The sequence below is a fragment of the Caretta caretta genome, chromosome 21 (assembly GCF_965140235.1).
Source record: "Caretta caretta isolate rCarCar2 chromosome 21, rCarCar1.hap1, whole genome shotgun sequence".
NCBI lineage: Eukaryota > Metazoa > Chordata > Testudines > Cheloniidae > Caretta > Caretta caretta.
The window spans coordinates 8275431-8302576 of record NC_134226.1 but is presented as its reverse complement, the minus strand read 5'-3'; the positions used below and the strand labels follow the sequence as shown (position 1 = coordinate 8302576).

Sequence of the window (27146 nt, the reverse complement as noted above, 5' to 3'; positions counted from 1 at the left end):
TGTTAGCTGGTGGAGTGTAAGTGTGACAGAAGTGCTGTCCACTAAAATATTTTTAATAACCTGCAACTCTATTTTGGGCACAGCAGACCCCCTTGGAGAACACAGCCCACGTTTGAGCCACTCAGCACCCGAGGGCGCACACAGCCACCAACATAGGAAGGATTGGAACCTGCTTCACTGACCCCCCAGGCAAACAATCTTTTACATACTTGAAAACTGTTATGTCCCCCCCTTAGTCTTCTCTTCTCCAGACTAAACAAACTGAATTTTTTCAATCTTCCCTCATAGGTCGTGTTATAGTAGCTTACAGTAGCTCCACCTAGGTTGTATTTCCCTAGTTTGTTTATGAGAAGGTCATGTGAGAGAGCGTCAGAAGCCTTACCAAGGTCAAGATAGACCACATCTGCCGCTTCCCCCCTATCCACAAGGCTGGTTACCCCGTCAAAGAAAGCTATCAGGTTAGTTTGACAGGATTTGTTCTTGGTGGGAGGAGATCCTTTCTCATGCTGGTTTTTCATGAGAAAGGGACGCTGACCTGCATGAGGCATCTCACTCCAGAAGTGGGTTCATGGCGGAGTCTCCTAAGCGGCCATACACCCCTCCTGCCTGTCAGCCAGGCACCTGAGACCCAGAGGAGTGGGAACCAGGCCCCCACATGGTGTTGCAGATGGGGGCCCTAAGCGCAGCCCCTACCCTCTGTTATTAAAGAGCCTCCTTCCACTAAGATCCAGACAACAGCAGCGTTTTATTATCACCGTTTGAGACAACACCGGACATACTGGCTCTTGCAGGGTAAGGATGCGAGATTTGTTCTTCCGCGCTCGTTCTCCTGGCAGAAGGCACAGCTGTTTAACACCACGGGTAATTGCAGACACCAATCAGCCTAGATTTGAACCACAAGTATCGAAGCGCAGGACAGAGCAGGGCAGGGGGACAACAGGCTGAACGGGCCCTACGCCAGCAGTCCGCGGCTGCCCTGACAACTTGAGCCGACGGGGGGGGGGGGGGGGAATGCAGCTGGAGTGCTCAGCCAGCCCGTGGGCCTGATGAAGGGAGCAGGGTTAACCCCTGCAAAACCAGCCACTAAGCAGCACATGGGACGCTGGCTTGGCATCCAACTGGGAGAAACATGCCTATTTTGCAATGCACACCCTCTCCCCCAGGTTATAGCACCCATTGTAGGCTCTGGTCTGCAGTAGAATCTGATATTGCCCTGGTTAACCCTCTGCCAGAATAAACGGGGTGCTCCCAGCTACTGCACAAGGCTCAAAGGATCAGCACTGGCCGCACAGCTCCCCAGCAGTTGGAGCTGGGGGTGCGCTTCCCATCGCCCGTAGACATACCCGCTTTGGCTCTCACTGAGCTCCACATTCCTGATGCTCGCGCTGTCAGGGGTGGTCCCAGCCACCCAGGCAAAGCCGAGGTGCCCTCACTAGGACCTCCGGGCCCACTGCACAGCCAGGGCCATTGGTTCCGCCAGCGCGACCCCTACTGCTGCCGTGAGCCCTGTTGTGCTCTTCCCGCACGCCAGGGGCTTATGGCCCCTTTCTGCCAGCAAGGCCGGCATAAAGGTGCGGGGCACGAATGACTCAGGCACTGAGAATGTGTGTGTGTGGGGGGAATTAGCAGTCACAAGGAGAGTGCGGGGGTTGTACCTTTTCTATCTGCTTCTCCTGCAGACTCGTTACATGTCTCAGGGAGGCTGTGGGGTACAGCAGTCCCTGGGCTGGTGGAAACACTGTGAGGAGACCAGAGTGCGTGGCCCCATAGATCTGAGGCAAAAGAAAAAGCTTGTGCAAAACCACACACCTAGGAAAGTATTTGGGGGGGTCCAGTGGAAGCTGACTGCACAGCACCCACACCCCAAACATACCTTGTCCTGGGTAGTGTTAAAGGGAGATTCCAAGCCAGATTCGGGGATCTGGTTCTACTGAGCTAAGCAAACTCCAGTTCCCAACGTGCTCCCCAAATTCAGGGAAAGTTCATATCTAAACTTAGCAGCTTGGGGCCAGCTGTGCTTTATAGCAAGTTACATGCTGTCCTCGCTGCCGGAGGAGTGTGCTGGATGGGGGAGGGGGAGGGAAGGGGTACGTGCAGCCTCGGCCACGTCTCCAGGACACCCAGCTGTGGGACAAGGCACCAGGTGAGCAGCCCTATTTGGGAAGAGAAGTTTATTTTGGGCACGCGGGACCATTCTTCATAGTCGGGATCTTCAACTCCTCCTCGGGATACTTAGGCAAACACAACGCTGAGTGGTGAGGGTGGAGAGGTCACTGCCAGCTGCTGTGACCTCTATGATTAAGGCCCCCCTTTTTCTCCCATGTGCCATGGCAGGGCCTAGCAGCAGACCCTTCTCCAGACCCTCTGACTGCAGACCTGTGCAGGCCACCTTGTGTAACCCCTAAGTGTGCATTCAGAAATAAAGGGGGAGGGGTCTAGAGCCAGCCCCTCACAGTGTGGGGCAGAAGGGAGTTGTGGGGGTGAGAGGCACAGAGTCAGCCCCATCCCCACCTGAGACAGGATTGACCGAGCAGAATTCCCCATACCCTGTGGAGGATGTGACACCAAACAGCAGCACGGTTTGTTTCAGTAAAGCACATACCTGCCGGGTCGCCCGGCCCAAGGAACACAGCTCCAATCTTAAGGCGATACTAATCTGCAAGGCAGTCCTGAAATCTTTAAGTCCAGCTGAGCTCATGGCCTTCCTGAATGTCTCACGTTCCAGTCTTGGAACCAAGTGTCTTGCCAGCAGCCAAGGCCTGCCGTCATTCCCCAGAATGGCACCATCAGCAAAATCAACCATGGGGCTAAATCCAGAGATGGGATAACTGTGCTCCAGGGGCTTCGTTTAATCTTTGGCTTCCCAGAAAGTCTTCTTTCCCCTTCCCCCTCTCCCTCCAGACTATCTGCCCCCTCCACTAGCCAGTGGCTGACTGAGGTCTGAGGTCATGGCAGCAGCTGACTCGTGCAGGAGAAAATAACGGGGAATCTTGTGGCCCTGAAGCAGCCTTGAGACGTCATTTTGGCATCTCCAGGGCTGTCACCACAGACTTTGCCTTGAAGTACTGTTTAAATCTTAGCCTTGCATACCTGTGAAGAGAGACAGAGACAGATCTTACACGAGAGTGGGAACATCTGACTGCCTCCACCCTGTCAGTGCTACGGGGACTTCCCCTCACCTCCTTTCAAGGGTGAAGCCCACGGCCTTGCTTACTCACGTCTGCTGCAATGAAGGAGAGGGGCGATTTAGGGTGTGGAATAATCTCCAAGGGGAAATGCTGGAATCCTGATTGCTTGAGCTGTTGGGTAAGGAGCTAGATGGGATTGGAGAGAGATGGTCTGCCTTCATTCTAGCAATTTCTGGTCCAAACTCTGCAGGAGATAACAGATCAAGGGGCAGCCCTGTCTTCCTGGGGCTCACTGCGTTCTCCTGTGCTTGCAGCAGAATGCTGATACACTGGGTGTCCGTAACACCGCGGCAATCTGGGGCTGGGCTACGTATCTGAAGAGCCTGCTGCAGCTCGGGCTAACAGAGGTGTGTCTTTTAGCCCAGGTTGGAGCGGCAATCCTGTTAGGATCCATGGGTCCCAGCGTCGATCCCTGCCGCGTTACACATCCCATCACACTGCACCTCCCCACGTGCTCTGTCTGGGTGCTGCAGTGACCCACGGATCCAACGAGGACCTCGGTGCTGATCACCGCAGCCAAAACAGGAGAGGAATTCATGCCAGCCTGGGTGCAGAAGTAGCGTGGCAGCCTGCTTGTGCCGTGGCAAAGGGGAAGCCCTACCCACCACCAGCCCTGCTGCAGGGACCTGCTCACCTGAAGAAGTTAAAGTCTATGGTGGAATATTTATCCTGGATCAGGGCCCAGCATGCCCAAAGGAAATGAGAGGCCTGCAACAGAGAGAAGAATCAGGAACCTGCCTAGAGCTTCCCATACCACTGCGGGATGATAAAGCCTTTCATGTCACCCGCTTCTCCCAGCACTCAGGGCCAGATCCTCAGCTGGTTTAAGTCAGCTCCACTGGCTTCAATGTATCTATGCTGATTTGCAGTCAGCTGGGGATCTGGCCCATGAGCTTTTTAATGCTAATGAACAGTCAGCTCCTGTCTTATTAACGATTATCTGTGTGACGTTTTTATGGAGCAGGATCCCGTTGTGCTAGGTGCTGTACAAACACAGAACAAAAGGGCTGTCCCCGCCCCAAAGATCTTACAGTCATAAGTAAGCGAAATATTATCCCCTTCCTTGCACGGGGTGGGGGGAAGGGGGTGTTACCACCTGGTCCCTCTGAGTGGGACAGCCTTGGGTTTGATCCATCCTTGGCTGGCAGCACCTGGGTCACAGCACCTCTAGGATGATCCCCTACCCCTGCATGTTTGAAATAGCAAGAGCATGTTCCGTAACGTGTCCACTGACAATTCTTCTCTAAATGTTTCGGAGTTAAAATACAGGCAACTAGCTCCACAAGCCCTCGGCTTCCTTATCACGATGGATGGGTCTGAAGTTGTTTACTGCCTGGCTCTCAGCTAAGGTAAATTCCCCTCTAGCTGCTCGGTTCAAAGCTTGCTGTAGCAGCTCCAACAGGGTCATTGCTCTCTCTGGAGATTTTATGTAAGTAACCTTGGCAAAGTCAGATTTCCTTGTATTCCAGGGCTCAGCGGGCTCTGGCCCAGGTTCAGGCCAACAGGTCACTGCAGTCTTTGCTCACCTGATGTTAGTACCCCACTGACCTACAGTCAAAGCGCATCACTCTTTATTTTGGCCTCCTGTCTCATGGAAGATGTGGCCACCTCTCTTCTCCAGCTTATGAGCAGGTGGCTACCAGTGCAAAAACTTCTTCCTTGAGCTCTCCCAGTCTTGCTGCCATAGAGGACAGAAACTCCGGTCCTCAGAAACTATAGGCCAGAACATTTCTCAGCTGGTGTAAGTCAGTGCAGCTCCATTGACTTCACCTGTTTGTACCAGCTGAGAATCTGGCTCTAAATTTCCAGGGCTCCACATGCCCCATACATCCTGCCCCATGTGCACGGCTGACAGCCAGTTTTCTGGGATTCTTGCTGTCTGGCAGAGGATGCACAAGATAATGGCTAACAGGGCACCACCATCTGTCCATCAGCCAGGCAACCTGAGACCACCCAGTCAGATGTGTCTTTATGCTCACCGAGAAAGAGCTCAGAGCCAGATTTTCAAGTGGCTAACCCCAACGTGCAGGTCTCTCTCAAAAACCTGGCCGCTTATTTTGGTGTCTAAATGGGTTCGTAGCCCTTTGAGAAATCTCAAAGTGACACAGAGTCTTGAGTCCCATGTAAGCTCTGCTACTTGTGGGATAGCTCCTCAAGCAGGGCAGGTGGAAGAGAGGAAGCCACCCACTGCCTGGCCTGATTTCCTCCACTGCCCCTCCTCAGTGGCAGGAGAAGAGCTGTAATTCAACCCAGAGCCTGATTGTGGCTTCTGGGGGGCCTGCTCTTTCTCGCAACTCTGCAAACCATAAAGCAAGCCCACAGGCTAGGTTCATGGTCCAGTGTTGCCAACTCCTGTGGTTTTAACAGCACTTTTGTGATAGCTGGTGGGTTTCTTAAAACCCCATCAAGAGACTGCATGGGAATGTCAGCTTTCACTTGAAAGAGAGAAAGGGGGTGTGTGTGTGTGTGGTTGCAGAGGAAAAACTTGAAAAGGCGACCTGCTTGTCAAAGCCATTCTCATGATTTCTGGAGTGCCTGAGGCTGGCGATGCTGTTAACCCCTGAACAACAGGTACCTACGAGTTGTAAATGTTACACAAGGTGGAAGGCAGTAGAGAACCACGATGGCTGGGGGGAAAAGCGATCAGGGAAGGGCCTCTGGCTGCTCCATCCAGTGCTCTCCCCCACTGAGCACTCTGCTCAAAGTCAGTGGTGGCATTAGGTCTGGATTCCTGAGGAATTAAGTGGCACTCAGAGCTCTTGGCCATCTGACTCCTAGAGAGGATCTGCCTTATTGTCGGAGGAACTTAATAACGTGAAGGACTTCCAGCTAGGCAGGCAGACTCTGCTGATGTACATTGGACCAGGCCTCTAACGGCTCTGAACGTGCCACTGCGCCTAGATCTTCAAATAAACAAACAAAAAAACAAAAACAAAAAAAAACCAACACGTGCTCAACCTACTGAGCTCTTTAGCAAGATCTGATCCATCACATCTGTTCCCTCTCTGCTTCCACAGCAGTTCCCTTCCCTCCGCTGGAGAACTTTAATTCTAGGGCTTCTTGCATCTCCCTCTAAAGAATCTGGTGCTGGCCATGCAACCATAGAATCATAGACTATCAGGGTTGAAAGGGACCTCGGGAGGTCATCTAGTCCAACCCCCAACTAAATCATCCCAGCCAGGGCTTTGTCAAGCCTGACCTTAAAAACTTCTAAGGAAGGAGACTCCACCACCTCCCTAGGGAACCCATTCCAGTGCTTCACCACCCTCCTAGTGAAAAAGTTTTTCCTAATATCCAACCTAAACCTCCCCCACTGTAACTTGAGACCATTACTCCTCATTCTGTCATCTGCTACCACTGAGAACAGTCTAGATCCATCCTCTTTGGAACCCCCTTTCAGGTAGTTGAAAGCAGCTATCAAATCCCCCCTCATTCTTCTCTTCCGCAGACTAACCAATCCCAGTTCCCTCGGCCTCTCCTCATAAGTCATGTGCTCCAGCCCCTTAATCATTTTTGCTGCCCTCCACTGGACGCTTTCCAATTTTTCCACATCCTTCTTGTAGTTTGGGGCCCAAAACTGGACACAGTACTCCAGATGAGGCCTCACCAATGTCGAATAGAGGGGAACGATCACGTCCCTCGATCTGCTGGCAATGCCCCTACATATACATCCCAAAATGCCATTGGCCTTCTTGGCAACAAGAGCACACTGTTGACTCATATCCAGCTTCTCGTCCACTGTAACCCCTAGGTCCTTTTCTGCAGAACTGCTGCCGAGCTACTGCTCCTGGACCATTACTCTAGTCAGGTACGGCAATTCCTATGTTCCTTTCATGAACGGTGGAGCTCCAGGACCATGAGGACGGAGTTGGTTCACGCCTGGGGCTGCAGCGATGTTAAACGCAGAGCGGACACACAGGCACAGTGAAGAATTTCAGTGTCTTTGAGCCACCGGACCAGATCCTATTTCCTCTCCCTGTCCACTCCCGTAACTGAATCCCAGAGTGCATTTCAGGGCAGATGAACTCTCCCACCCAAGAGCCCTGGGTCTTGCCTGTCAGAGAAGAACATGCTCCAGTGGATGGTAAATATACCTCTTCTATTCCCCAACAATCAATTCTCCCGTGGGTTCAGTATATTCGGAACCCCCGCCCCAGCGCGCATCACTTGGTCAGCCCTGCCTCCTCCCACCGCCCCGCCGGGCGCCCACTCACTAAAGCAAACTGGTTCGCTTGCACGTAGAGGGTCTCCAGCTCCTGGTCAGAGATGACTCCCCCTCCGCTTCCCTGGTTCTCCCGGCTCAGTTGCTTGTAGGCTTGCAGGTAATGTCTCAGCCACTGCAGCTGGGTGTCTCTGCTGGGATATAGGCTGTAATCCACCTCGTTCACGCCTGCAAACAGAAGCTAGCAATTAGGAGGACTGGAGGCGGACAAGGAGAACAAGGCAGCTCCTCTAGGGCAAAGTGCTGATGAAGATGGGCTCTCCCAGGCCATGAACCACAGCCCATTGAAGTCAGTGGGAATCTTTCAACTGCTGTTGGACCAGCGCCTGGGAGAAAAACACTATGTAAGTCCAGGGCCATTCTAGTGGAAGACAAGGTATTTCCCCAGAGCTAGGGATGGGGTGCAAGTACGCTGATCCTATCTACTTGTTACAAGATCCTGTTAGCAAGTGGGTCCTATCCGTCCCTCTCTGGCGCTGGGATTTTGGCCCTGAAGTTACAATCTAAATGTAATTTCCCTCTCCAGGGCACATGAACTGATTCCTAATCTTCCCTGCGCTCCATGTGAATTTTACTCCTAGAAGTTCTTCAGAGGCTTTAAAATAATTTGGGATGATCTCTGAGAAAGGCCACTGAATTAGGAAACAACAGGGAGCCACGATATATACCAAGCCCCCCTTCCCCCTAGATCTAGTCTGGCCCATGAGCACCTTGTCATGCATGAGCCTGGATTTGATCTCTTTTACTGTTTGCTCTCAGCAGTGGCGCACAGAAGGGGACTTAAAAGTTTCAGTGTGGGTTTGTGCTTCAGGCTGCAATAATCCTGCCTAAGTCTTCAAGGTAAAAATTACTGGTACATCTACAACCCCTTTTGTCTTCCAAGTGCAAGGAGTAACTTCCTGTAGACTCTTCTGGAGAGGAACGTGGCAGCTATTCATTCAACCACGTGCAGCAACGCTACTCAGAAGTTTAGGGCTGGGAGAGAAGCCAACAGAGACCACATTGGGAAATCGGGTAGGCAGAACAGAATGACCCAGGCACTCTGCTGTTATTGCCATGGCAACTTTAATGCCCACAAGTGGCCAGGATCTCAGTTTTAGGTCTCATTTGAAAGGTGCCGGCAACTCCACCAGCACAATCCCCCCGAACGTGGCTCTTGACTCAGTAGTCACTTGAAGGGAGAAGGACCAAATACTGAATCACCCACAACACTTCCTCCAAATCCTCTTAGAGGTTTCCACGCCCAGTGCTGACCTGGTCCAACCCTACTTAGCTTGTGAGAGCTGAAGGCTACACAGTACAAGCTGAAATGGCTATCGACATACATAAATATTACCTGCACTTGGGGCTACACATGGGGAGAGGAAGGAATGTTTCCTACAGTTACTTACATTAATGAAATATCCTCATCAGTTACCCTGTAAGTAAACATGGCCAAAGGGAAACATTCCACCAAACTGGGGGGCCCAGCTTTCAGGCTAGGGAAAGAAGGGGGCAGGGGAGCTTGACTCACCTGCAAATTCATTAAAGTGGTTCCCAATGTCGAAAGCCTGGTAATTGTAACCAGCGTATTCGTAGTCTATGAACCGCACGTGCCCTGTGGAAGGCAAAACGGGGAGCGGTTAGAGTAGACGCCTCTGGTTCTTCAAGCATCCTTGTACCCCTTGGAAGCCACCATCAGGGGAAGGGACACGTGTGCAAAGCTCGTGTGCACTGGACAGGAATGGAACAAACCTTCGGTCTCGTTGTAGATGATGTTTTTGCACAGCAGGTCATTATGGCACAGCACAATGGGAGAGCCCAGCTGGGAGAGAGATTCCTTCAGCCAGGCAACCTCTTGCTCCAGCACCTCCAGACTGGGCACTTCCTGACGGAACCTAGGGGAGAAAAGGATGTGAGGTCATGTCCATGCACAGTAAGTTTCTTTTCAAATGTGGGTTATTTTTTTAAATAATGCAAAGCTCAGTAACATTCAATAACTGGAGAGAGAGTGCGCGCGGGCAGATCTCCTAGGGCAGCACAGTCTTGGAGAATCACATCGCATGGGTACTTGGTCCAGCAAAAACCTCTTTGTTCACTGGAAGATCAATGGGGACTAAACACCAGGCTGGGAGCCATGCACTTTCAAGTTCTGATACTCAGCAGCGGTGAATGGCTTGACAGTCCTGGAGATTGGGATCCTCTACTTAGCCTCAGAGCAGGGACAAATCAAGCAGCAGAAGCTTCCCCATGTTATCCTATCAACGTGCCTCCATGGTGATGTGGATGGACTCTCTCTAGGCGGAAAAAGGATAATTCTATCTCCGTGCCCCGCTGACTCTTTAGCCTCTAGGTGGAGTTTGCTAACAAGTGAGCTCAATTGCACTGGTGGTTTTGGTGATGTAAAACCCTGTCCCACAGGGAACTAGACCAAGACTCAAACCCGTCTCACATATAGGGCACAAACCAGCAACAATCAGATCAGTCAAATCAAGGGGCAGAAGACTCTCATTGCAATTCGCCTTCAAAGGGTCCATGTGGATCAAAATGATGGTTCAGTTCCCTGAGCTCCCAGGCCCAGAGCCACAAGGACAACGGGATTTTTCAAGACCCCACAGTGACACATGTTGTACTAATAACCTCAAGCAACCCGGTGATACCAAAAAAATGAACTAGTTAATAATTAAATCTAACTGGCCATTTAATGCACTCTGTGTGCCACCTAGTTCATTCACCTTCACTGTTTATGGGTACTGATGGCGTCCAAGTAGGTGGATCCTGACGCAGGTTGAGACTTCCTCTAGATCCACCCACCTGGAATGGATTAAATCTCCCTCAAGGCCTTGTCTGCACTGGACACTAGATGGACTGGTTTTAAACGTGCATTGTCTGGATCACCGAAAAACAGCGTTAGGCCTATGATGGTTTTAAAGCCAGTGTACTGGAGCTACAAGGGCCCCTGGTTTAACCCCTATTTACCCTGAACTAGGTGTAAAATCAGCCCACGTAATTGGGATCAATGCCCAGTGTAAGTGGGGCTCAGGTCCCAGTTTAATCCCAGCTGGGGTGATTTTCCTGGGAGTTATTACTGCTAGTAACAGAGGAATCCTAGTCATGGCCCAGGACCCCACTGTGCTAGGCGCAGTACAGACACAGAACAACAAGACAGTCCCTGCCCCAGAGAGCTTACAATCGAAGTTGTCTCCACTTTGATCGCTCCAAAGTCTTTGTCTGTGACACAGCGAAGGTCTCTCCAAGGCAACTCAGAGCAAAGGCTGGGCAGCGTAATCCGAGAGTTAAGTGTTGAGAGAGATCTCCCATTTCAACCAGGTTCATTCTCCCGTGCGGTCTCGTCTATACTGGGAAGTCTGCTTGTCGGTGGGCCCAGATACAAAAATTGGCCAATCTTGTAGAGTAGACAGACCATAGCTATATTTAGACCATGTTTCCCTGTTGCGTTATGGAAGGGCCCACCTTGGTTTGCTCCTTAACATGAAAAATTTCAAACCTTGCTGTAATTGTGTCAGCTGCTCCGCTGACAAACGCCACCCCACGTTACGTCTAGAGCTCTGCCACACTCAGCAGTTCAGTTCTGATGTTCACCTTTCTTTCCTTGCATTTTTAGCTCACGTGTTTTGCCTTTCCTGCAGTTTGGGGATTCAAACAAGCCCCCAAACGCAACCAAAGCCCTCAAAATTTTGTCTTGTTTCAGGTCAGAGTCTCAGAGTTACATGGTTTCAACCCAAAACTTGGCCTGATTTTGCCCAATCCCTGGACTGGCCTGACTCCCCGGAGCTAAGCTGAATGTTTTACTGACCTCTCTGAATCTTTGGACAAACCTGTTGTGAATTTTAGGTTTGTGACAAACCCCAGCAAGGGCTTTGCCTGTTGCCTGGTTTTTTCACTCTGGTTTTGCCCAGTTCCAGTTAAGTTCAGTGTGGAGGGCTTTAACCTAGCTTCACCGGGGGAAGGAGACCAAAGCCCTGAGGTAAGTGGGGAAGTGGGATACTGGGAGGAAGCACGAGCAGGAGAGCGCAAGAGGGGACGGCTCCTGCCTCATACTGAGAAAGCGGGACAAACAGCAAGTTATCTCAAGTGCCTATACACAAGTGCAAGAAGCCTGGGAAACAAGCAGGGAGAACTGGAAGTCCTGGCACAGTCAAGGAATTGTGACGTGATTGGAATAACACAGACTTGGTGGGATAACTCACGTGACTGGAGCACTGTCATGGATGGATATAAACTGTTCAGGAAGGACAGGTAGGGCAGAAAAGGTGGAGGAGTTGCATGGTATGTAAGGGAGCAGTATGACTGCTCAGAGCTCCGGTATGAAACTGCAGAAAAACCCGAGAGTCTCTGGATTAAGTTTAGAAGTGTGAGCAACAAGGGTGATGTCGTGGTGGGAGTCTGCTATAGACCACCAGACCAGGGGGATGAGGAGGACGAGGCTTTCTTCCGGCAACTCACGGAAGTTACTAGATCGCAGGCCCTGGTTCTCATGGGAGACTTCAATCACCCTGATATCTGCTGGGAGAGCAATACAGCGGTGCACAGACAATCCAGGAAGTTTTTGGGAAGTGTAGGGGACAATTTCCTGGTGCAAGTGCTGGAGGAACCAACTGGGGCAGAGCTCTTCTTGACCTGCTGCTCACAAACCGGGAAGAATTAGTAGGGCAAGCAAAAGTGGATGGGAACCTGGGAGGCAGTGACCATGAGATGGTCGAGTTCAGGATCCTGACACAGGGAAGAAAGGAGAGCAGCAGAATATGGACCCAGGACTTCAGAAAAGCAGACTTTGACAACCTCAGGGAACTGATGGGCAGGATCCTCTGGGAGAATAACATGACGGGGAAAGGAGTCCAGGAGAGCTGGCTTTATTTTAAAGAATCCTTATTGAGGTTACAGGGACAAACCATCCCGATGTGTAGAAAGAATAGTAAATATGGGAGGCAACCAGCTTGGCTTAACAGTGAAATCCTTGCTGATCTTAAACACAAAAAAGAAGCTTACAAGAAGTGGAAGATTGGACAAATGACCAGAGAGGAGTATAAAAATATTGCTCGGGCATGCCGGAGTGAAATCAGGAAGGCCAAATCACACTTGGAGTTGTAGCTAGCAAGAAATATTAAGAGTAACAAGAAGGGTTTCTTCAGGTATGTTAGCAACAAGAAGAAAGTCAAGGAAAGTGTGGGCCCTTTACTGAATGAGGGAGGCAACCTAGTGACAGAGGATGTGGAAAAAGCTAATGTACTCAATGCTTTTTTTGCCCGTCTTCACGAACAAGGTCAGCTCCCAGACTACTGCACTGGGCAGCACAGCATGGGGAGGAGACCACCAACCCTCTGTGGAGAAAGAAGTGGTTCAGGACGATTTAGAAAAGCTGGACGAGCACAAGTCCATGGGGCCGGATGTGTTGCATCCGAGAGTGCTAAAGGAGTTGGCGGCTGTGATTGCAGAGCCATTGGCCATTATCTTTGAAAATTCATGGCGATCGGGGGAGGTCCCGGACGACTGGAAAAAAGCTAAGGTCGTGCCCATTTTTAAAAAAGGGAAGGAGGAGGATCCAGGGAACTACAGGCCAGTCAGCCTCACCTCAGTCCCTGGAAAAATCATGGAGCAGGTCCTCAAGGAATCAATTCTGAAGCACTTAGAGGAGAGGAAAGTGATCAGGACCAGTCAGCATGGATTCACCAAGGGCAAGTCATGCCTGACTAATCTAATAGCCTTCTATGAGGAGATAACTGGCTCTGTGGATGAGGGGAAAGGAGTGGATGTGTTATTCCTTGACTTTAGCAAAGCTTTTGATACAGTCTCCCACAGTATTCTTGCCAGCAAGTTAATGAAGTATGGGCTGGATGAATGGACTATAAGGTGGATAGAAAGCTGGCTAGATTGTCGGGCTCAACGGGTAGTGATCAATGGCTCCATGTCTAGTTGGCAGCCGGTATCAAGTGGAGTGCCCCAAGGGTCGGTCCTCGGGCCGGTTTTGTTCAATATCTTCATTAATGATCTGGAGGATGGCATGGATTGCACCCTCAGCAAGTTTGCAGATGACACTAAACTGGGAGGAGTGGTAGATACGCTGGAGGGTAGGGATAGGATACAGAGGGACCTAGACAAATTGGAGGATTGGGCCAAAAGAAATCTGATGAGGTTCAGCAAGGACAAGTGCAGAGTCCTGCACTTTGGACGGAACAATCCCATTCACCGCTACAGACTAGGGACCAAGTGGCTAGGCAGCAGTTCTGCAGAAAAGGACCTGGGGTGACAGTGGACGAGAAGCTGGATATGAGTCAACAGTGTGCCCCTGTTGCCAAGAAGGCCAATGGCATTTTGGGATGTATAAGTAGGGGCATTGCCAGCAGATCGAGGGACGTGATCGTTCCCCTCTATTCGACATTGGTGAGGCCTCATCTGGAGTACTGTGTCCAGTTTTGGGCCCCACGCTACAAGAAGGATGTGGAAAAATTGGAAAGCGTCCAGCGGAGGGCAACAAAAATGATTAGGGGACTGGAGCACATGACTTACGAGGAGAGGCTGAGGGAACTGCGATTATTTAGTCTGCAGAAGAGAAGAGTAAGGGGGGGATTTGATAGCTGCTTTCAACTACCTGAAGGGGGGTTCCAAAGAGGATGGAGCTTGGCTGTTCTCAGTGGGAACAGATGACAAAACAAGGAGTAATGGTCTCAAGTTGCAGTGGGGGAGGTTTAGGTTGGATATTAGGAAAAACTTTTTCACTAGGAGGGTGGTGAAACACTGGAATGTGTTACCTAGGGGGGTGGTGGAATTTCCCTCCTTTGAGGTTTTTAAGGTCAGGCTTGACAAAGCCCTGGCTGGGATGATTTAGTTGGGGATTGGTCCTGCTTTGAGCAGGGGTTGGACTAGATGACCTCCTGAGGTCCCTTCCAACCCTGAGCCCTGGTCTACACTAGGACTTTAGATCGAATTTAGCAGCGTTAAATCGATTTAAACCTGCACCCGTCCACACAATGAAGCCCTTTATTTCGACTTAAAGGGCTCTTAAAATCGATTTCCTTACTCCACCCCTGACAAGTGGATTAGCGCTTAAATCGACGTTGCCGGCTCGAATTTGGGGTACTGTGGACACAATTCGATGGTATTGGCCTCCGGGAGCTATCCCAGAGTGCTCCATTCTGACCGCTCTGGACAGCGCTCTCAACTCAGATGCACTGGCCAGGTAGACAGGAAAAGAACCGCGAACTTTTGAATCTCATTTCCTGTTTGGCCAGCGTGGCAAGCTGCAGGTGACCATGCAGAGCTCATCAGCAGAGGTGACCATGATGGAGTCCCAGAATCGCAAAAGAGCTCCAGCATGGACTGAACGGGAGGTACGGGATCTGATCGCTGTTTGGGGAGAGGAATCCGTGCTATCAGAACTCCGTTCCAGTTTTCGAAATGCCAAAACCTTTCTGAAAATCTCCCAGGGCATGAAGGACAGAGGCCATAACAGGGACCCGAAGCAGTGCCGCGTGAAACTGAAGGAGCTGAGGCAAGCCTACCAGAAAACCAGAGAGGCGAACGGCCGCTCTGGGTCAGAGCCCCAAACATGCCGCTTCTATGATGAGCTGCATGCCATTTTAGGGGGTTCAGCCACCACTACCCCAGCCGTGTTGTTTGACTCCTTCAATGGAGATGGAGGCAATACAGAAGTAGGTTTTGGGGACGAAGAAGATGATGAGGAGGAGGTTGTAGATAGCTCACAGCAAGCAAGCGGAGAAACCGGTTTTCCCGACAGCCAGGAACTGTTTCTCACCCTAGACCTGGAGCCAGTACCCCCCGAACCCACCCAAGGCTGCCTCCTGGACTCAGCAGGCGGAGAAGGGACCTCTGGTGAGTGTACCTTTTAAAATGCTATACATGGTTTAAAAGCAAGCATGTGAAAGGATTACTTTGCCCTGGCATTTGCGGTTCTGCCTTTGCAAAAGGTTTCTGGGGAGGGCAGCCTTATTTCGTCCTTCATGGTAGGACACTTTACCACTCCAGGCCAGCAACACGTACTGGGGAATCACTGTAGAACAAAGCATTGCAGTGTATGTTTGCTGGCATTCAACCAAAATCCGTTCACGCGGTGGGAGGAGGCAAAATGCGACCTTGTAACGAAAGCACATGTGCTATGTATGTAATGTTAACTTTCAAGGTTTACCCTGAAAGAGTGTAGCCACTGTTTTATAAAATGTGTCTTTTTAAATACCGCTGTCCCTTTTTTTTTCTCCACCAGCTGCATGTGTTTCAATGATCACAGGATCTTCTCCTTCCCAGAGGCTAGTGAAGCTTAGAAAGAAAAAAAAACGCACTCGCGATGAAATGTTCTCCGAGCTCATGCTGTCCTCCCACACTGACAGAGCACAGACGAATGCGTGGAGGCAAATAATGTCAGAGTGCAGGAAAGCACAAAATGACCGGGAGGAGAGGTGGAGGGCTGAAGAGAGTAAGTGGCGGGCTGAAGAGAGTAAGTGGCGGGCTGAAGACAGGGCTGAAGCTCAAAGGTGGCGGCAGCGTGATGAGAGGAGGCAGGATTCAATGCTGAGGCTGCTGCAGGACCAAACCAGTATGCTCCAGTGTATGGTTGAGCTGCAGCAAAGGCAGCTGGAGCACAGACTGCCACTGCAGCCCCTCTGTAACCAACCGCCCTCCTCCCCAAGTTCCATAGCCTCCACACCCAGACGCCCAAGAACACGGTGGGGAGGCCTCCGGCCAACCAGCCACTCCCCCACAGAGGATTGCCCAAAAAAAAGAAGGCTGTCATTCAATAAATTTTAAAGTTGTAAACTTTTAAAGTGCTGTGCTTAAAGTGCTGTGTGGCATTTTCCTTCCCTCCTCCACCACCCCTCCTGGGATACCTTGGTAGTCATCCCCCTATTTGTGTGATGAATGAATAACGAATGCATGACTGTGAAGCAGCAATGACTTTATTGGCTCTGCAAGCAATGATTAAAGGGAGGAGGGGAGGGTGGTTAGCTTACAGGGAAGTAGAGTGAACCAAGGGGCGGGGGGGTTCATCAAGGAGAAACAAACAGAACTTTTACACCGTAGCCTGGCCAGTCATGAAACTGTTTTTCAAAGCTTCTCTGATGCGTACCGCGCCCTCCTGTGCTCTTCTAACCGCCCTGGTGTCTGGCTGCGCGTAACCAGCAGCCAGGCGATTTGCCTCAACCTCCCACCCCGCCATAAACGTCTCCCCCTTACTCTCACAGATATTGTGGAGCACACAGCAAGCAGTAATAACAGTGGGAATATTGGTTTCGCTGAGGTCTAAGCGAGTCAATAAACTGCGCCAGCGCGCCTTTAAACGTCCAAATGCACATTCTACCACCATTCTGCACTTGCTCAGCCTGTAGTTGAACAGCTCCTGACCACTGTCCAGGCTGCCTGTGTACGGCTTCATGAGCCATGGCATTAAGGGGTAGGCTGGGTCCCCAAGGATACATATAGGCATTTCAACATCCCCAACAGTTATTTTCTGGTCTGGGAATAAAGTCCCTTCCTGCAGCTTTTGAAACAGACCAGAGTTCCTGAAGATGCGAGCATCATGCACCTTTCCCGGCCATCCCACGTTGATGTTGGTGAAACGTCCCTTGTGATCCACCAGAGCTTGCAGCACTATTGAAAAGTACCCCTTGCGGTTTATGTACTCGGCGGCTTGGTGCTCCGGTGCCAAGATAGGGATATGGGTTCCATCTATAGCCCCACCACAGTTAGGGAATCCCATTGCAGCAAAGCCATCCACTATGACCTGCACATTTCCCAGGGTCACTACCCTTGATATCAGCAGATCTTTGATTGCGTGGGCTACTTGCATCACAGCAGCCCCCACAGTAGATTTGCCCACTCCAAATTGATTCCCAACTGACCGGTAGCTGTCTGGCGTTGCAAGCTTCCACAGGGCTATCGCCACTCGCTTCTCAACTGTGAGGGCTGCTCTCATCTTGGTATTCATGCGCTTCAGGACAGGGGAAAGCAAGTCACAAAGTTCCATGAAAGTGCCCTTACGCATGCGAAAGTTTCGTAGCCACGGGGAATCGTCCCAGACCTGCAACACTATGCGGTCCCACCAGTCTGTGCTTGTTTCCCGAGCCCAGAATCGGCGTTCCACAGCATGAACCTGCCCCATTAGCACCATGATGCATGCATTGTCAGGGCCCATGCTTTCAGAGAAATCTGTGTCCATGTCCTGATCACTCACGGGACCGCGCTGACGTCGCCTCCTCGCCCGGTATCGCGTTGCCATGTTCTGGTGCTGCATATACTGCTGAATAATGCGTGTGGTGGTTAATGTGCTCCTAATTGCCAAAGTGAGCTGAGCGGGCTCCATGCTTGCCGTGGTATGGCGTCCGCACAGAAAAAAGGCGCGGAACGATTGTCTGCCGTTGCTCTGACGGAGGGAGGGGCGACTGACGACACGGCTTACAGGGTTGGCTTCAGGGAGCTAAAATCAACAAAGGGGGTGCCTGTACATCAAGGAGTATTTCAGGCAGGACTGCACGGAGGGTTCCAATAAGAAATGGTGCACCTAAGTTATCGTTGTTATTGGAACAAGGAGGTTAGCCTGGCCTCTGATTGATACATGGCTAGATTTACCTCGCTGCACCTTCTCTGTGAGTGACTGCAGTGTGACCTAGAGGAATGAGTCCCCTAGACAGGGGAGGAGGCAAATGAGTACAAAACAAATCTGGTCTATTTCTTGTTTTGACCCACTCCATCTATCTTTTACATCTTTGGCTGGCAGCAGACGGTGCAGAAGGACTGCATGCCATCCACATCTCATGGCTGCTTGGCAGAAGATGGTACAGTACGCCTGCTAGCCATCCCCATCTCTTGCCTGCCTGGCAGAAGATGGTGCAATACGACTGCTAGCAATCCTCATCTCTTGCCTGCCTGGCAGAAGATGGTACAGTACGACTGCTAGCAGTCCGTATCGCCTGCCTGCTCACCATAAGACGGTTCAATAGGACTGACTGCAGGACTAAAGAGAATGACCTGGTCAAGTCACTCCAAATTTAGTCCCTGCGCCCATGTCTGCCCAGGCGCTCCCAGCCGACGCGGCCAGGAGCACCTCGGACACGATGAGGACGACTACCAATCGTATTGCACCGTCTGCTGCCAGAAGGCAAGGGGTTGCTGCTACTGTGCAGCAAAGCCGTACCGCGTCTGCCAGCACCCAGGAGACATAGGGTGACGGTTACCTGAGCGGGCTCCATGCTTACTGTGGTATGGCGTCTGCACAGGTAACTCAGGAAAAAAGGCGCGAAATGATTGTCTGCCCTTGCTTTCACGGAGGGAGGGAGGGAACGGGGGCCTGACGACACGTACCCAGAACCACCCGCGACAATGTTTTAGCCCCATCAGAGCGCTCCATTGTGACTGCTCTGGACAGCACTCTCAGATGCCCGATTGTTTGCCATTGCTCTGACGCTGGGAGGGGCGCTTACAGGGTTGGCTTCAGGGAGCTAAAATCAACAAAGGGGGTGGCTTTACATCAAGGAGTATTTCAGGCAGGACTTCACAGAGGGTTCCAATAAGAAATGGTGCACCTAAGTTATTGTCCTTATTGGAGCAAGAAGGTTAGCCTGGCCTCTGATTGATACATGGCTAGATTTACCTCGCTGCACCTTGACTGCAGTGTGATCTAGAAGAATGAGTCCCCTAGACAGGGGAGGGGGGGGAAGCAAATGAGTACAAAACAAATCTGGTCTATTTCTTGTTTTGACCCACTCCATCTATCTTTTACATCTTTGGCTGGCAGCAGACGGACTGCATGCCATCCACATCTCATGACTGCTCGGCAGAAGATGGTACAGCACGACTGCTAGCAGTCCGTATCGCCTGCCCGCTCACCATAAGACGGTTCAATAGGACTGACTGCAGGACTAAAGAGAATGACCTGGTCAAGTCACTCCAAATTTAGTCCCTGTGCCCATGTCTGCCCAGGCGCTCCTGATCGACCTCACAGAGGCGACCAGGAGCACCTCAGACATGACGATGACGGCTACCAGTCGTACTGTACCGTCTGCTGCCACAAGGCAAGGGGTTGCTGCTACTGTGTAGCAATGCCGTACCGCGTCTGCCAGCACCCAGGAGACATAGGGTGACGGTTACCTGAGCGGGCTCCATGCTTGCCATGGTATGGCGTCTGCACAGGTAACTCAGGAAAAAAGGCGCGAAATGATTGTCTGACCTTGCTTTCACGGGGGGAGGGAGGGAACGGGAGGCTGACGATATGTACCCAGAACCACCCGCGACAATGTTTTAGCCCCATCAGGCATTGGGATCTCAACCCAGAATTCCAATGGGCAGCGGAGACTGCGGGAACTGTGGGATAGCTACCCACAGTGCAACGCTCCGGAAGTCGACGCTTGCCTCGGTACTGTGGAAGCGCTCCGCCGAGTTAATGCACTTAATGCACTTAGAGCATTTACTGTGGGGACACACACACTCGAATTTATAAAACCGATTTCTAAAAAACCGACTTCTATAAATTCGACCTTATTCCGTAGTGTAGACATACCCTGATAGTCTATGATTCTATGTCACTTACCCTTCCCACAACTGCCTGGCTGCATTGCCTGAACCCATACGCAGGACTAGAGATGAGCCCAGTGCAGCTGGCTAGAACTGCGTGGATACAGGATGCCCTTAGCAGGAGTCTTGTTGCTGGGTTCTCTCTCTCTCTTTACCTGGGGTTGGATGCCTTGGTGATGAGATCAGTTTTCATGATGGTGAGGTACTTGTGTATCTTGTGCCACAGGCTGGGTTTGGGGAGGCTCCCGTTGGCGTGAATTGCGTGCATTTTGGCCATTTCCCAGGCTATCAACCTATAACAAATCACACGGGCAGCGATAATAGGTGGCTACACTTCGAGATTCTGTCAATGGGAAATGCTCAGCACCTTCTGTCAGCCACACCCCAGGGCCATCAAGTTGGGCACCCACAAAACCAGCGCCCACTGTTAAAAATTCAGGCTGAAAGTGTCTAAATTCTCTCTCCATTTTAGTGGCGTGACTTCCAAAAGCTTCAAGGTACCATCTCAAAAATCTCCAAACTCACTGGGCCAAATTCTCTGCTGGTATAAGTCTCTGGAGAAATGCCAATTTCAGCATTGCCAACCTCAATGATTCAAAAATCATGGGATATTTTTAAAAAATCATCTTGTGATTTTCAAGCCACATTTTTGTTGTTGTTGTTCCTGTGATTTGCTCTCTGGTTTCTGAGCCCTCAGGTTGCAGTTGCATCATGTTTTCAAGTTCTTCACAACAACCCTGAGGGTTACAAGTTACTTCTTTTTAAATGAAAGCTGAGATTCTGATGTGATCACTTGATTCCAGCAGCTGGGGCTTCAATCAGTACACCCCAAATTACGAGATTTGTCAGAAAACCAGGAGAGTTGGCAATACTGCTGGCATTTACACGAACAGGGAATCTGGTCGCCGACTGCAGTTACCAGAGAATGCTGCTGTCCTGGTTCTATCTAGGCAAATGGTATGGGAGACTTCGGGGGAACAGCCTCTGTGGGGCTTGCAATGGCTGTGCGCACTACGCATCTGCCGGACGAAAGGCCAGTCTGCAAGAGAAAGGCAACACCCACCCCCCTGCCAGCAGCTGCCTCTGGTTGCTGGGAGAAAGGATGCCCTATGCTGCCTCCCACCCAAGTTCCTGCTAGCAGCCCAATACGGGGCATTGCAGAGGTGTCAGGAACCTATTCCCTGATCTGGCTTGGCTTCTCCCAAACGTCACTCCCTGCATGCAGCACCCTAAGACCGATAGCAGAATCAGGCCCATAGCAATCCACCCAAGTGCCTTTCCCCTCCCAAGGCAGGACCACGGAGGAAGGAAACGTGGCACAAACTACACACACACACGCTCACCTGAAGATTTGTGGCTGCCGCACATGCTCAGGTTCCAGCGCTATCCCCTGCATGAACTCGTAGCACAAGCCGTTTTGGAAGGTGCAGTAGAGGTTGGGGGCGCAGCCGTGGGCTCGCAGCACCTGGAAATTCTTCAGCTCATTTTCCCTGTCCACAAAGAGCTCCGTCTTCCGGCCGTAGACCCGCACCAGGACCGCGTCCGCCATCCCCTCGTCCATGTAGCAGGCCATGAGCTTGTTGGTGATGCCATCGGTGAAGAGCTGGCGAGGGAGGGACAGAGGGAGAGGGTTAGGGCGTGGTGTGGGGAAAAGCAGCGAGGCCGTAGGGGCCATTAACAAGTGTGTGCGCAGGGGAATGCCCTGTGGGAAGGGGAAAAAGAGACACTAATGTAGAATCCGAACAGCCCCGAGTGTAAAAGGAAAAAGGTTGGCACAGGAGTCTGTCCATGGTACTTATCTGGCTGCCACAACCGTTACATGTGAGTGGCTCACACTCCAATGGATTTGACCTAGGCAGGCAGTGTGGTCTAGTGGACAGAGCACTCCACCTGCCTTCAAGTCTCAGCTCAATACCCAGCCTGCTTGGGCAAGGAACTGCCCAGTTCTCCCATCTGTGAAAGGGGATAACGAAACCGATCTCCACGGGAAAGTGCTCCGAGATCTGATGAAATGCACTATATAAAAGCTAGGCATTGCTATCACCATCCTCACAGCACCCCGGTGAGGCGGGGCTATTATTTCCATTGTACAGATGGGCAACTGAGGCCCAGAGAGCTAAGGGACTTGCCCAAGGTCGCACAGGGGTCTGTGGTGAAGCAGGGAATTGAGTCCCAGGCAACCACCCTTTCTCTCTTTGCCACTGTCGCCAGTCAAAATGCCGACTAGGGAACAGCACAGACTCTTGGAACGGAGTCCTAGCCAGGTCACCAGCCTTTGGCTCAGGATGGAGGTTGTGACTCAGGGCACATGGGCTGAGGCTGTTAAATGCGCAGCGTGGCGCAATATTATTTGAACAGTGTCCGAGTTGCACGAGGCACTTTACAAGGACAGACTGCAAGATACCGGGTCTGATTCTCCCCCGCCTTGCAACTTGGGTCATTGCTGGAGCCGTTCTGTTTTGTACCCTCTGGGTGCTGCTTGTGAATGAATGTGTGCACCTGTGCACGGTCCCTGCCAAAAGAAGCTGCAGTAAGATGTGGGGGCAACAGAGAACAGGAAAGGGACAAGGTGAGGAAAGAAGGGGTCTCAGCAGCACCACGGCACGGAACCGCATGGTTTAATTAAGAGCTTGGTTATGATCAGCGGGCACTCTCTCTGGAGACCTTTCTTGTCGGTTCGCCTCAGGAGACGCACCAGTCACAAGACAACGTACGTTTGGGAGGTCTCGACAGCATCCCAAACATGGGCCTGTCTTGCACTCCTCATACGGCCCAGGCTTATAAGTGGAGCTTGGAGATTTAGTAGCAAAGCATGACACTGGGTTAAGTTACAAACCTGACACTCGATCCCAGTTCAATGGGGGCGCTCAGCAGGGTTTCGAACCGGGGTGGGGTGGGGGAGGGGGCTGTGATAAGTTCTCAGCTAGCTGGAGGCGCTGATGAAGGCACCAGGCACAGCTGGGTGGTTTGGGCTGTTTTCCGGCTGGCGACTCAAGAGAGCTAAAAGAACCGTTCCACCCTGAGGTGTTGAGGGCCGCGGCTCAGGCCTCTGTAGGTTCTGAGCTGCCCCGCGGGCAGAATCCCTGAACTGGCACAGAGCCTCAGGCACAAAACACAGCGAGGAGCAAATGAAACAAACCAACCAACCGCAGGGATCATTGACAGCACTGAGATCATTGACAGCAGGGATGTCTCTGCTGGGGATGCCTCTGTCACTAATCTGATGGCTCCTCACAGATGGAAAGAGGGTTTTGTTCGGGCTTCTCCTTAACTTGGCTGGATGCCCGGATACACGGAGTCTTCTCCCCTTCCCCCGTCCTCTCCAACTCAATGACCCTTCTTCCTGCAGATCTCTCCCTCTATGCTCCTGTCTATGCTCTCTCTTGGGAAGCAGAGGAAACGCACAGAGGTGTGGATTGATGGGGAAGGGAGGCCATTCCAGATGGTCTGGGGACGGCAAGAAATATTGGCCTGATTCCCCTCTCACTCACGCTGGAGTAAATGAGGAGTAACTCCACGGAAGTCAAAGGAGCCAGCGAGATGGGGGCGAAGCGGAACCCTTAGCCCCGGGTTAAGTCGAGATTAATGCTGTTTCCAAGGGCCACTTTTCTCCTCTTCGATTTTTTAAAAGTTGGGGGAATCTGATGCTTGTGGAACGAAGCGAGGGGCTGCTAGCTCCGGCTGCAAGCCAGTGCTGAGCAAGGCGCCCCCGCAAAGGCAATCCTTGCCATCCACCGAGCCATCCTGCTGTGGGAAATGCAGGCTTGGATCCTTGGGCCTTTCAGAAGGCAGATCTGGTGCTGCCTGGGAGTGCAATGGGACGGGCAGAGTCAGACTGGAGCAGGACCTGTGACACAATGTGCTGATGAGACAGTGGCACTGAGGGTGCAATCCGATGGGGCTTGTTTTGCCTGGGCGGGCAGTGCCCAGCATTATGGCCTGATGCACAGGGGAGGGATGCCACGCCCAAAGCAGGCATTGCTCAGGCTACCCGCTGTTGCAGAACCGGCAGCACCAAGGGCACAGCCTGGTGCCGTACCGCCCAAGCTGATGCTACCTTTGTCCAGCACTGCCCGGGACATGATCTGGAGCTTTAGTAGCTTCGCTGTAGGTGACAATATGCTTTTCCCCTATAAGTAAAACGGAAACTGATTTGAGCTTCACAGGCCAGAGAGAAGTAAATACCATAAGACACATATTTCCTTAAAGTCTTCGCCCTCAGCCTCTCCCTGTCCTCCTCCTTTCATATCCAATGGGCCAAATCCTCAGCTGGTACAAACCGGCATAGTTCCATTGATATCACTGGAACTATCCAGATTTACACCAGCTAAGGGTGGGACCCACTGAAACTAGCCCCCTGCACATGGAATAGAATAGCCCCAGGTTACGTGAGGGCGAGAACAGGAATTTCCTGTGGACAGGTCCCACTCCCCCAGCAGTTCTAGCTCAGCAGCCCCTTCCTCTTCGGCAAACTGAACTCTGCCTCAGTTCTTCTCCATTTTCGGATCTGAAGTCCATTCAGATCTTTCCTGTGGGTGTGAATTGGACTGTTGGTATTGATCCTGCTGGCATTCCATGACGTTCATTTCAGCACTGCTGACGACCTGCGTACCCAGCATCTCACAGCTCCTCCAGCTTCCAGGAACAAGGGCAGCTGCTCAGGAGACCACCTGAGACGTTCCCGGAAGTGTCAACTGCAGAGTGAATGTGACACACACATCCCTGCCTATTCAGACATTCTCACAGACATTCTTCACCCCAAAGTGCTCCCGTGCATCTCCTGTCTCTTTCATTGGATGGTAACTCCATGAGTATTTAAGCAGGGGCCTTTCTGTGTTGCCAACACAGCCTTAAAGATACTGGAATGCAGAGCATAGATCTCCAACCTGCTGCAGTCCAGACAGGGCTTCAGCGCTGAATGTATTGTGCTGGCTCTCCTTATCACATCTAAGGTGAGAGAGAAGCAGGCACCCCTCTGATAGTATGCGATCAAGCTTGCTTACAATGCCCTGAAGCTCTCCAGCATAGAATCATAGGCGTGGAAGGGACCTCGAGAGGTCATCTAGTCCAGTCCCCTGCAGGGAGATGCTTTCTGCTTAGTGGCAGAACTAGGGGATGCACTGGTGGTGGGGCCAGATCCTTGGAGACCACTGCAGTTGGGCGTAACCTAGTGCAACCTGTAGGCTCCTTTTACTTGCACTGGGGGGCTGGACAATCTTCAGCTGGCCCCAGAATTGTGTGTGGGCATGGGGGGGGGGGCGTACAGCCACCTTTACCCAGCTTTCCTGGGTCCTACACCGAGCAGACCTTGGCCACTCTAAAGACTTAGCCTTTAACATCTGCAGTGGTGCACAGTACCTAAGAGGCTGGCTCTGACACCATGGAGCTAGGCAGGGTAAATCAGCGTCACCCCATCACGATGCTGATACGTACCAGCTAAGGATCTGCTCCAATTCTCTCTTTAATAAAAAAAATGGTCTTTTCGAAAAAATTTTTTTTAAAAAGAAAGTCTCTCTCCCCATGTTAAAAAAAAACAACAAATATAAAGTAACATCAGCTGGGGCTACAATTTAAGGCTTCCCCTTAGGCTTACACAAGTAAGATCTGCTGTTCAACACAACATCAACACATGGATACAAGACGGCTGACAAGAGTCTTATTACGAACGCTTTGTATTATAGGAAGCAGTTAGAGGGCTCAGCTGAGACCGGGGCTCAAGGGGCTGTACAAACACATGACAGACAGTCCCTGCCCTGAAGAGATCACAGCCTTAACTCAAGAGTCTCCTGTCTATTAGCAGCTGCCCTGGCACAGATATTTTGACACAGCTTCTTGTATTTAAATGACTCTGGGCTACTAATATATTACTAAGGATGCTCCAGGCACACTGGAAATAAGCACACGGGCTTGTCTGAGTGCTAGATTACATCGATACTGTACTAGTGCTGTGCCCTCGCTGCCCAGCTACAGAACATTTTCATGCAGGGATCTCAAAGCACTTTACAAATACTGATGAGCTAAGCTAGGCAATGTGTCATTACCATCCCTATAAAAACAACAAGGAGTCTGATGGCACCTTAAAGACAGGCAGATTTATTTGGCCATAAGCTTTTGTGGGTAAAAACCCCACTTCTTCAGGTGCCTATTACCATCCCTATTTTACAGATGGGGAAACCGAGGCACAGAGCAGCAAAGCCAATTAGTGGCACAACCAGGAACAGATTCTTGGAGTCCCAGTGCCTGGTCTCTGGCTCTAAGGATTGGATGCCTCTGCCTGGGGAGAACCAGGATTCATAGATCACAGAATCACAGGACTGGAAAGGCCCTCCAGAGGTCATCTAGCCCAGCGCCCTGCACCCACAGCAGGCCCAGGTATTCTCCAGACCACTGCTTCTCCAGCTATCTGAGGTGGGGGGCTGGCAATGTTCTTCCCACTGTGCGGGCAGACCGGCAGCCGATGGCCCGCGGACCACCCCTTGGAGGAGCGCTGGCCTCCAGCGTCCCTGGCAGGTGCCCGTCTAACCTGCTCTTAAAAATCTCCAACGTGCAACAGGCATTTCAGAGTTCTGCAGGGAACATGAATCCGCCCAGTCACTCCTCAGCTCTTCGCGGCCGCCCTAGCGCCCCTGGGACCGCCCGGGGGGGGGGGGGGGGGGGCTGCGAAAAGGTGCCCGGCAACATCCCCCGGCGAGGGAGGAAAGACCCGGAGCAGGTCACTGGGCGCAAACCTCGCCCCTTCCAGGGGCTTGTCTAGCTCCAGAGCCCAGGCGAACTTGCACCGCCCCCGGGGTGCTGCGGGAGGCGGCTGCCCAGACCAGATCTCGCCCCAGCAAGCGGTTTCCCTTCCGCCTGCCTGGGCGAGAGCCATGGAAACCGGGCTGGCCGGGAGCGGCGGCGGCGGGGGGCAGCCGGTCCAGCCCGGCCCCTCGCAGCCCCCGGGGAGGGGACGGGACGGGACGCTCGCCCCGTACCTTGGTTTTCACGCGCTCCGGCGCCCACTGCGGTCTCAGCTCGCGGATCAGCCGCAGCGCGCCGGGCCGGACGTTGTCTTCGTCCACCGCGATGCCCAGGCAGCGCACGGCCGGCTGGCCCCGGCGGCCGGGCAGCCCGGCGGGGGCGGCGGCGGCCGAGAGCTTCTCCTCCATGGCCCACGTGCAGCGCGGGCGGACCCGCGGCCTCTGCCGGGCCGGAGCGGCAGGCGGGGAGCGGGCACCGGC

General features: G+C 52.1%; 1 protein-coding gene across 2 annotated transcripts; it reads right to left on the bottom strand.

The window, feature by feature from the left end:
- Positions 1-726: 726 nt before the first annotated feature.
- Positions 727-27146, bottom strand: ETNK2 (ethanolamine kinase 2). Of its 2 annotated transcripts, none has more exons than XM_048827127.2 (8): positions 26901-27146; positions 21273-21532; positions 20085-20222; positions 9145-9287; positions 8924-9007; positions 7403-7578; positions 3823-3896; positions 727-3090 (listed from the first exon to the last, which is right to left on the bottom strand). In XM_048827127.2, the coding sequence occupies exons 1-8, from the start codon at positions 27072-27074 to the stop codon at positions 3018-3020; spliced, it is 1122 nt and encodes a 373-aa protein (XP_048683084.2). In that variant the 5' UTR covers positions 27075-27146; the 3' UTR covers positions 727-3017. The 2 variants fall into 2 exon arrangements, with proteins under 2 accessions (XP_048683084.2, XP_074978027.1); XM_075121926.1 differs by lacking the exon at positions 26901-27146 and adding an exon at positions 26453-26538.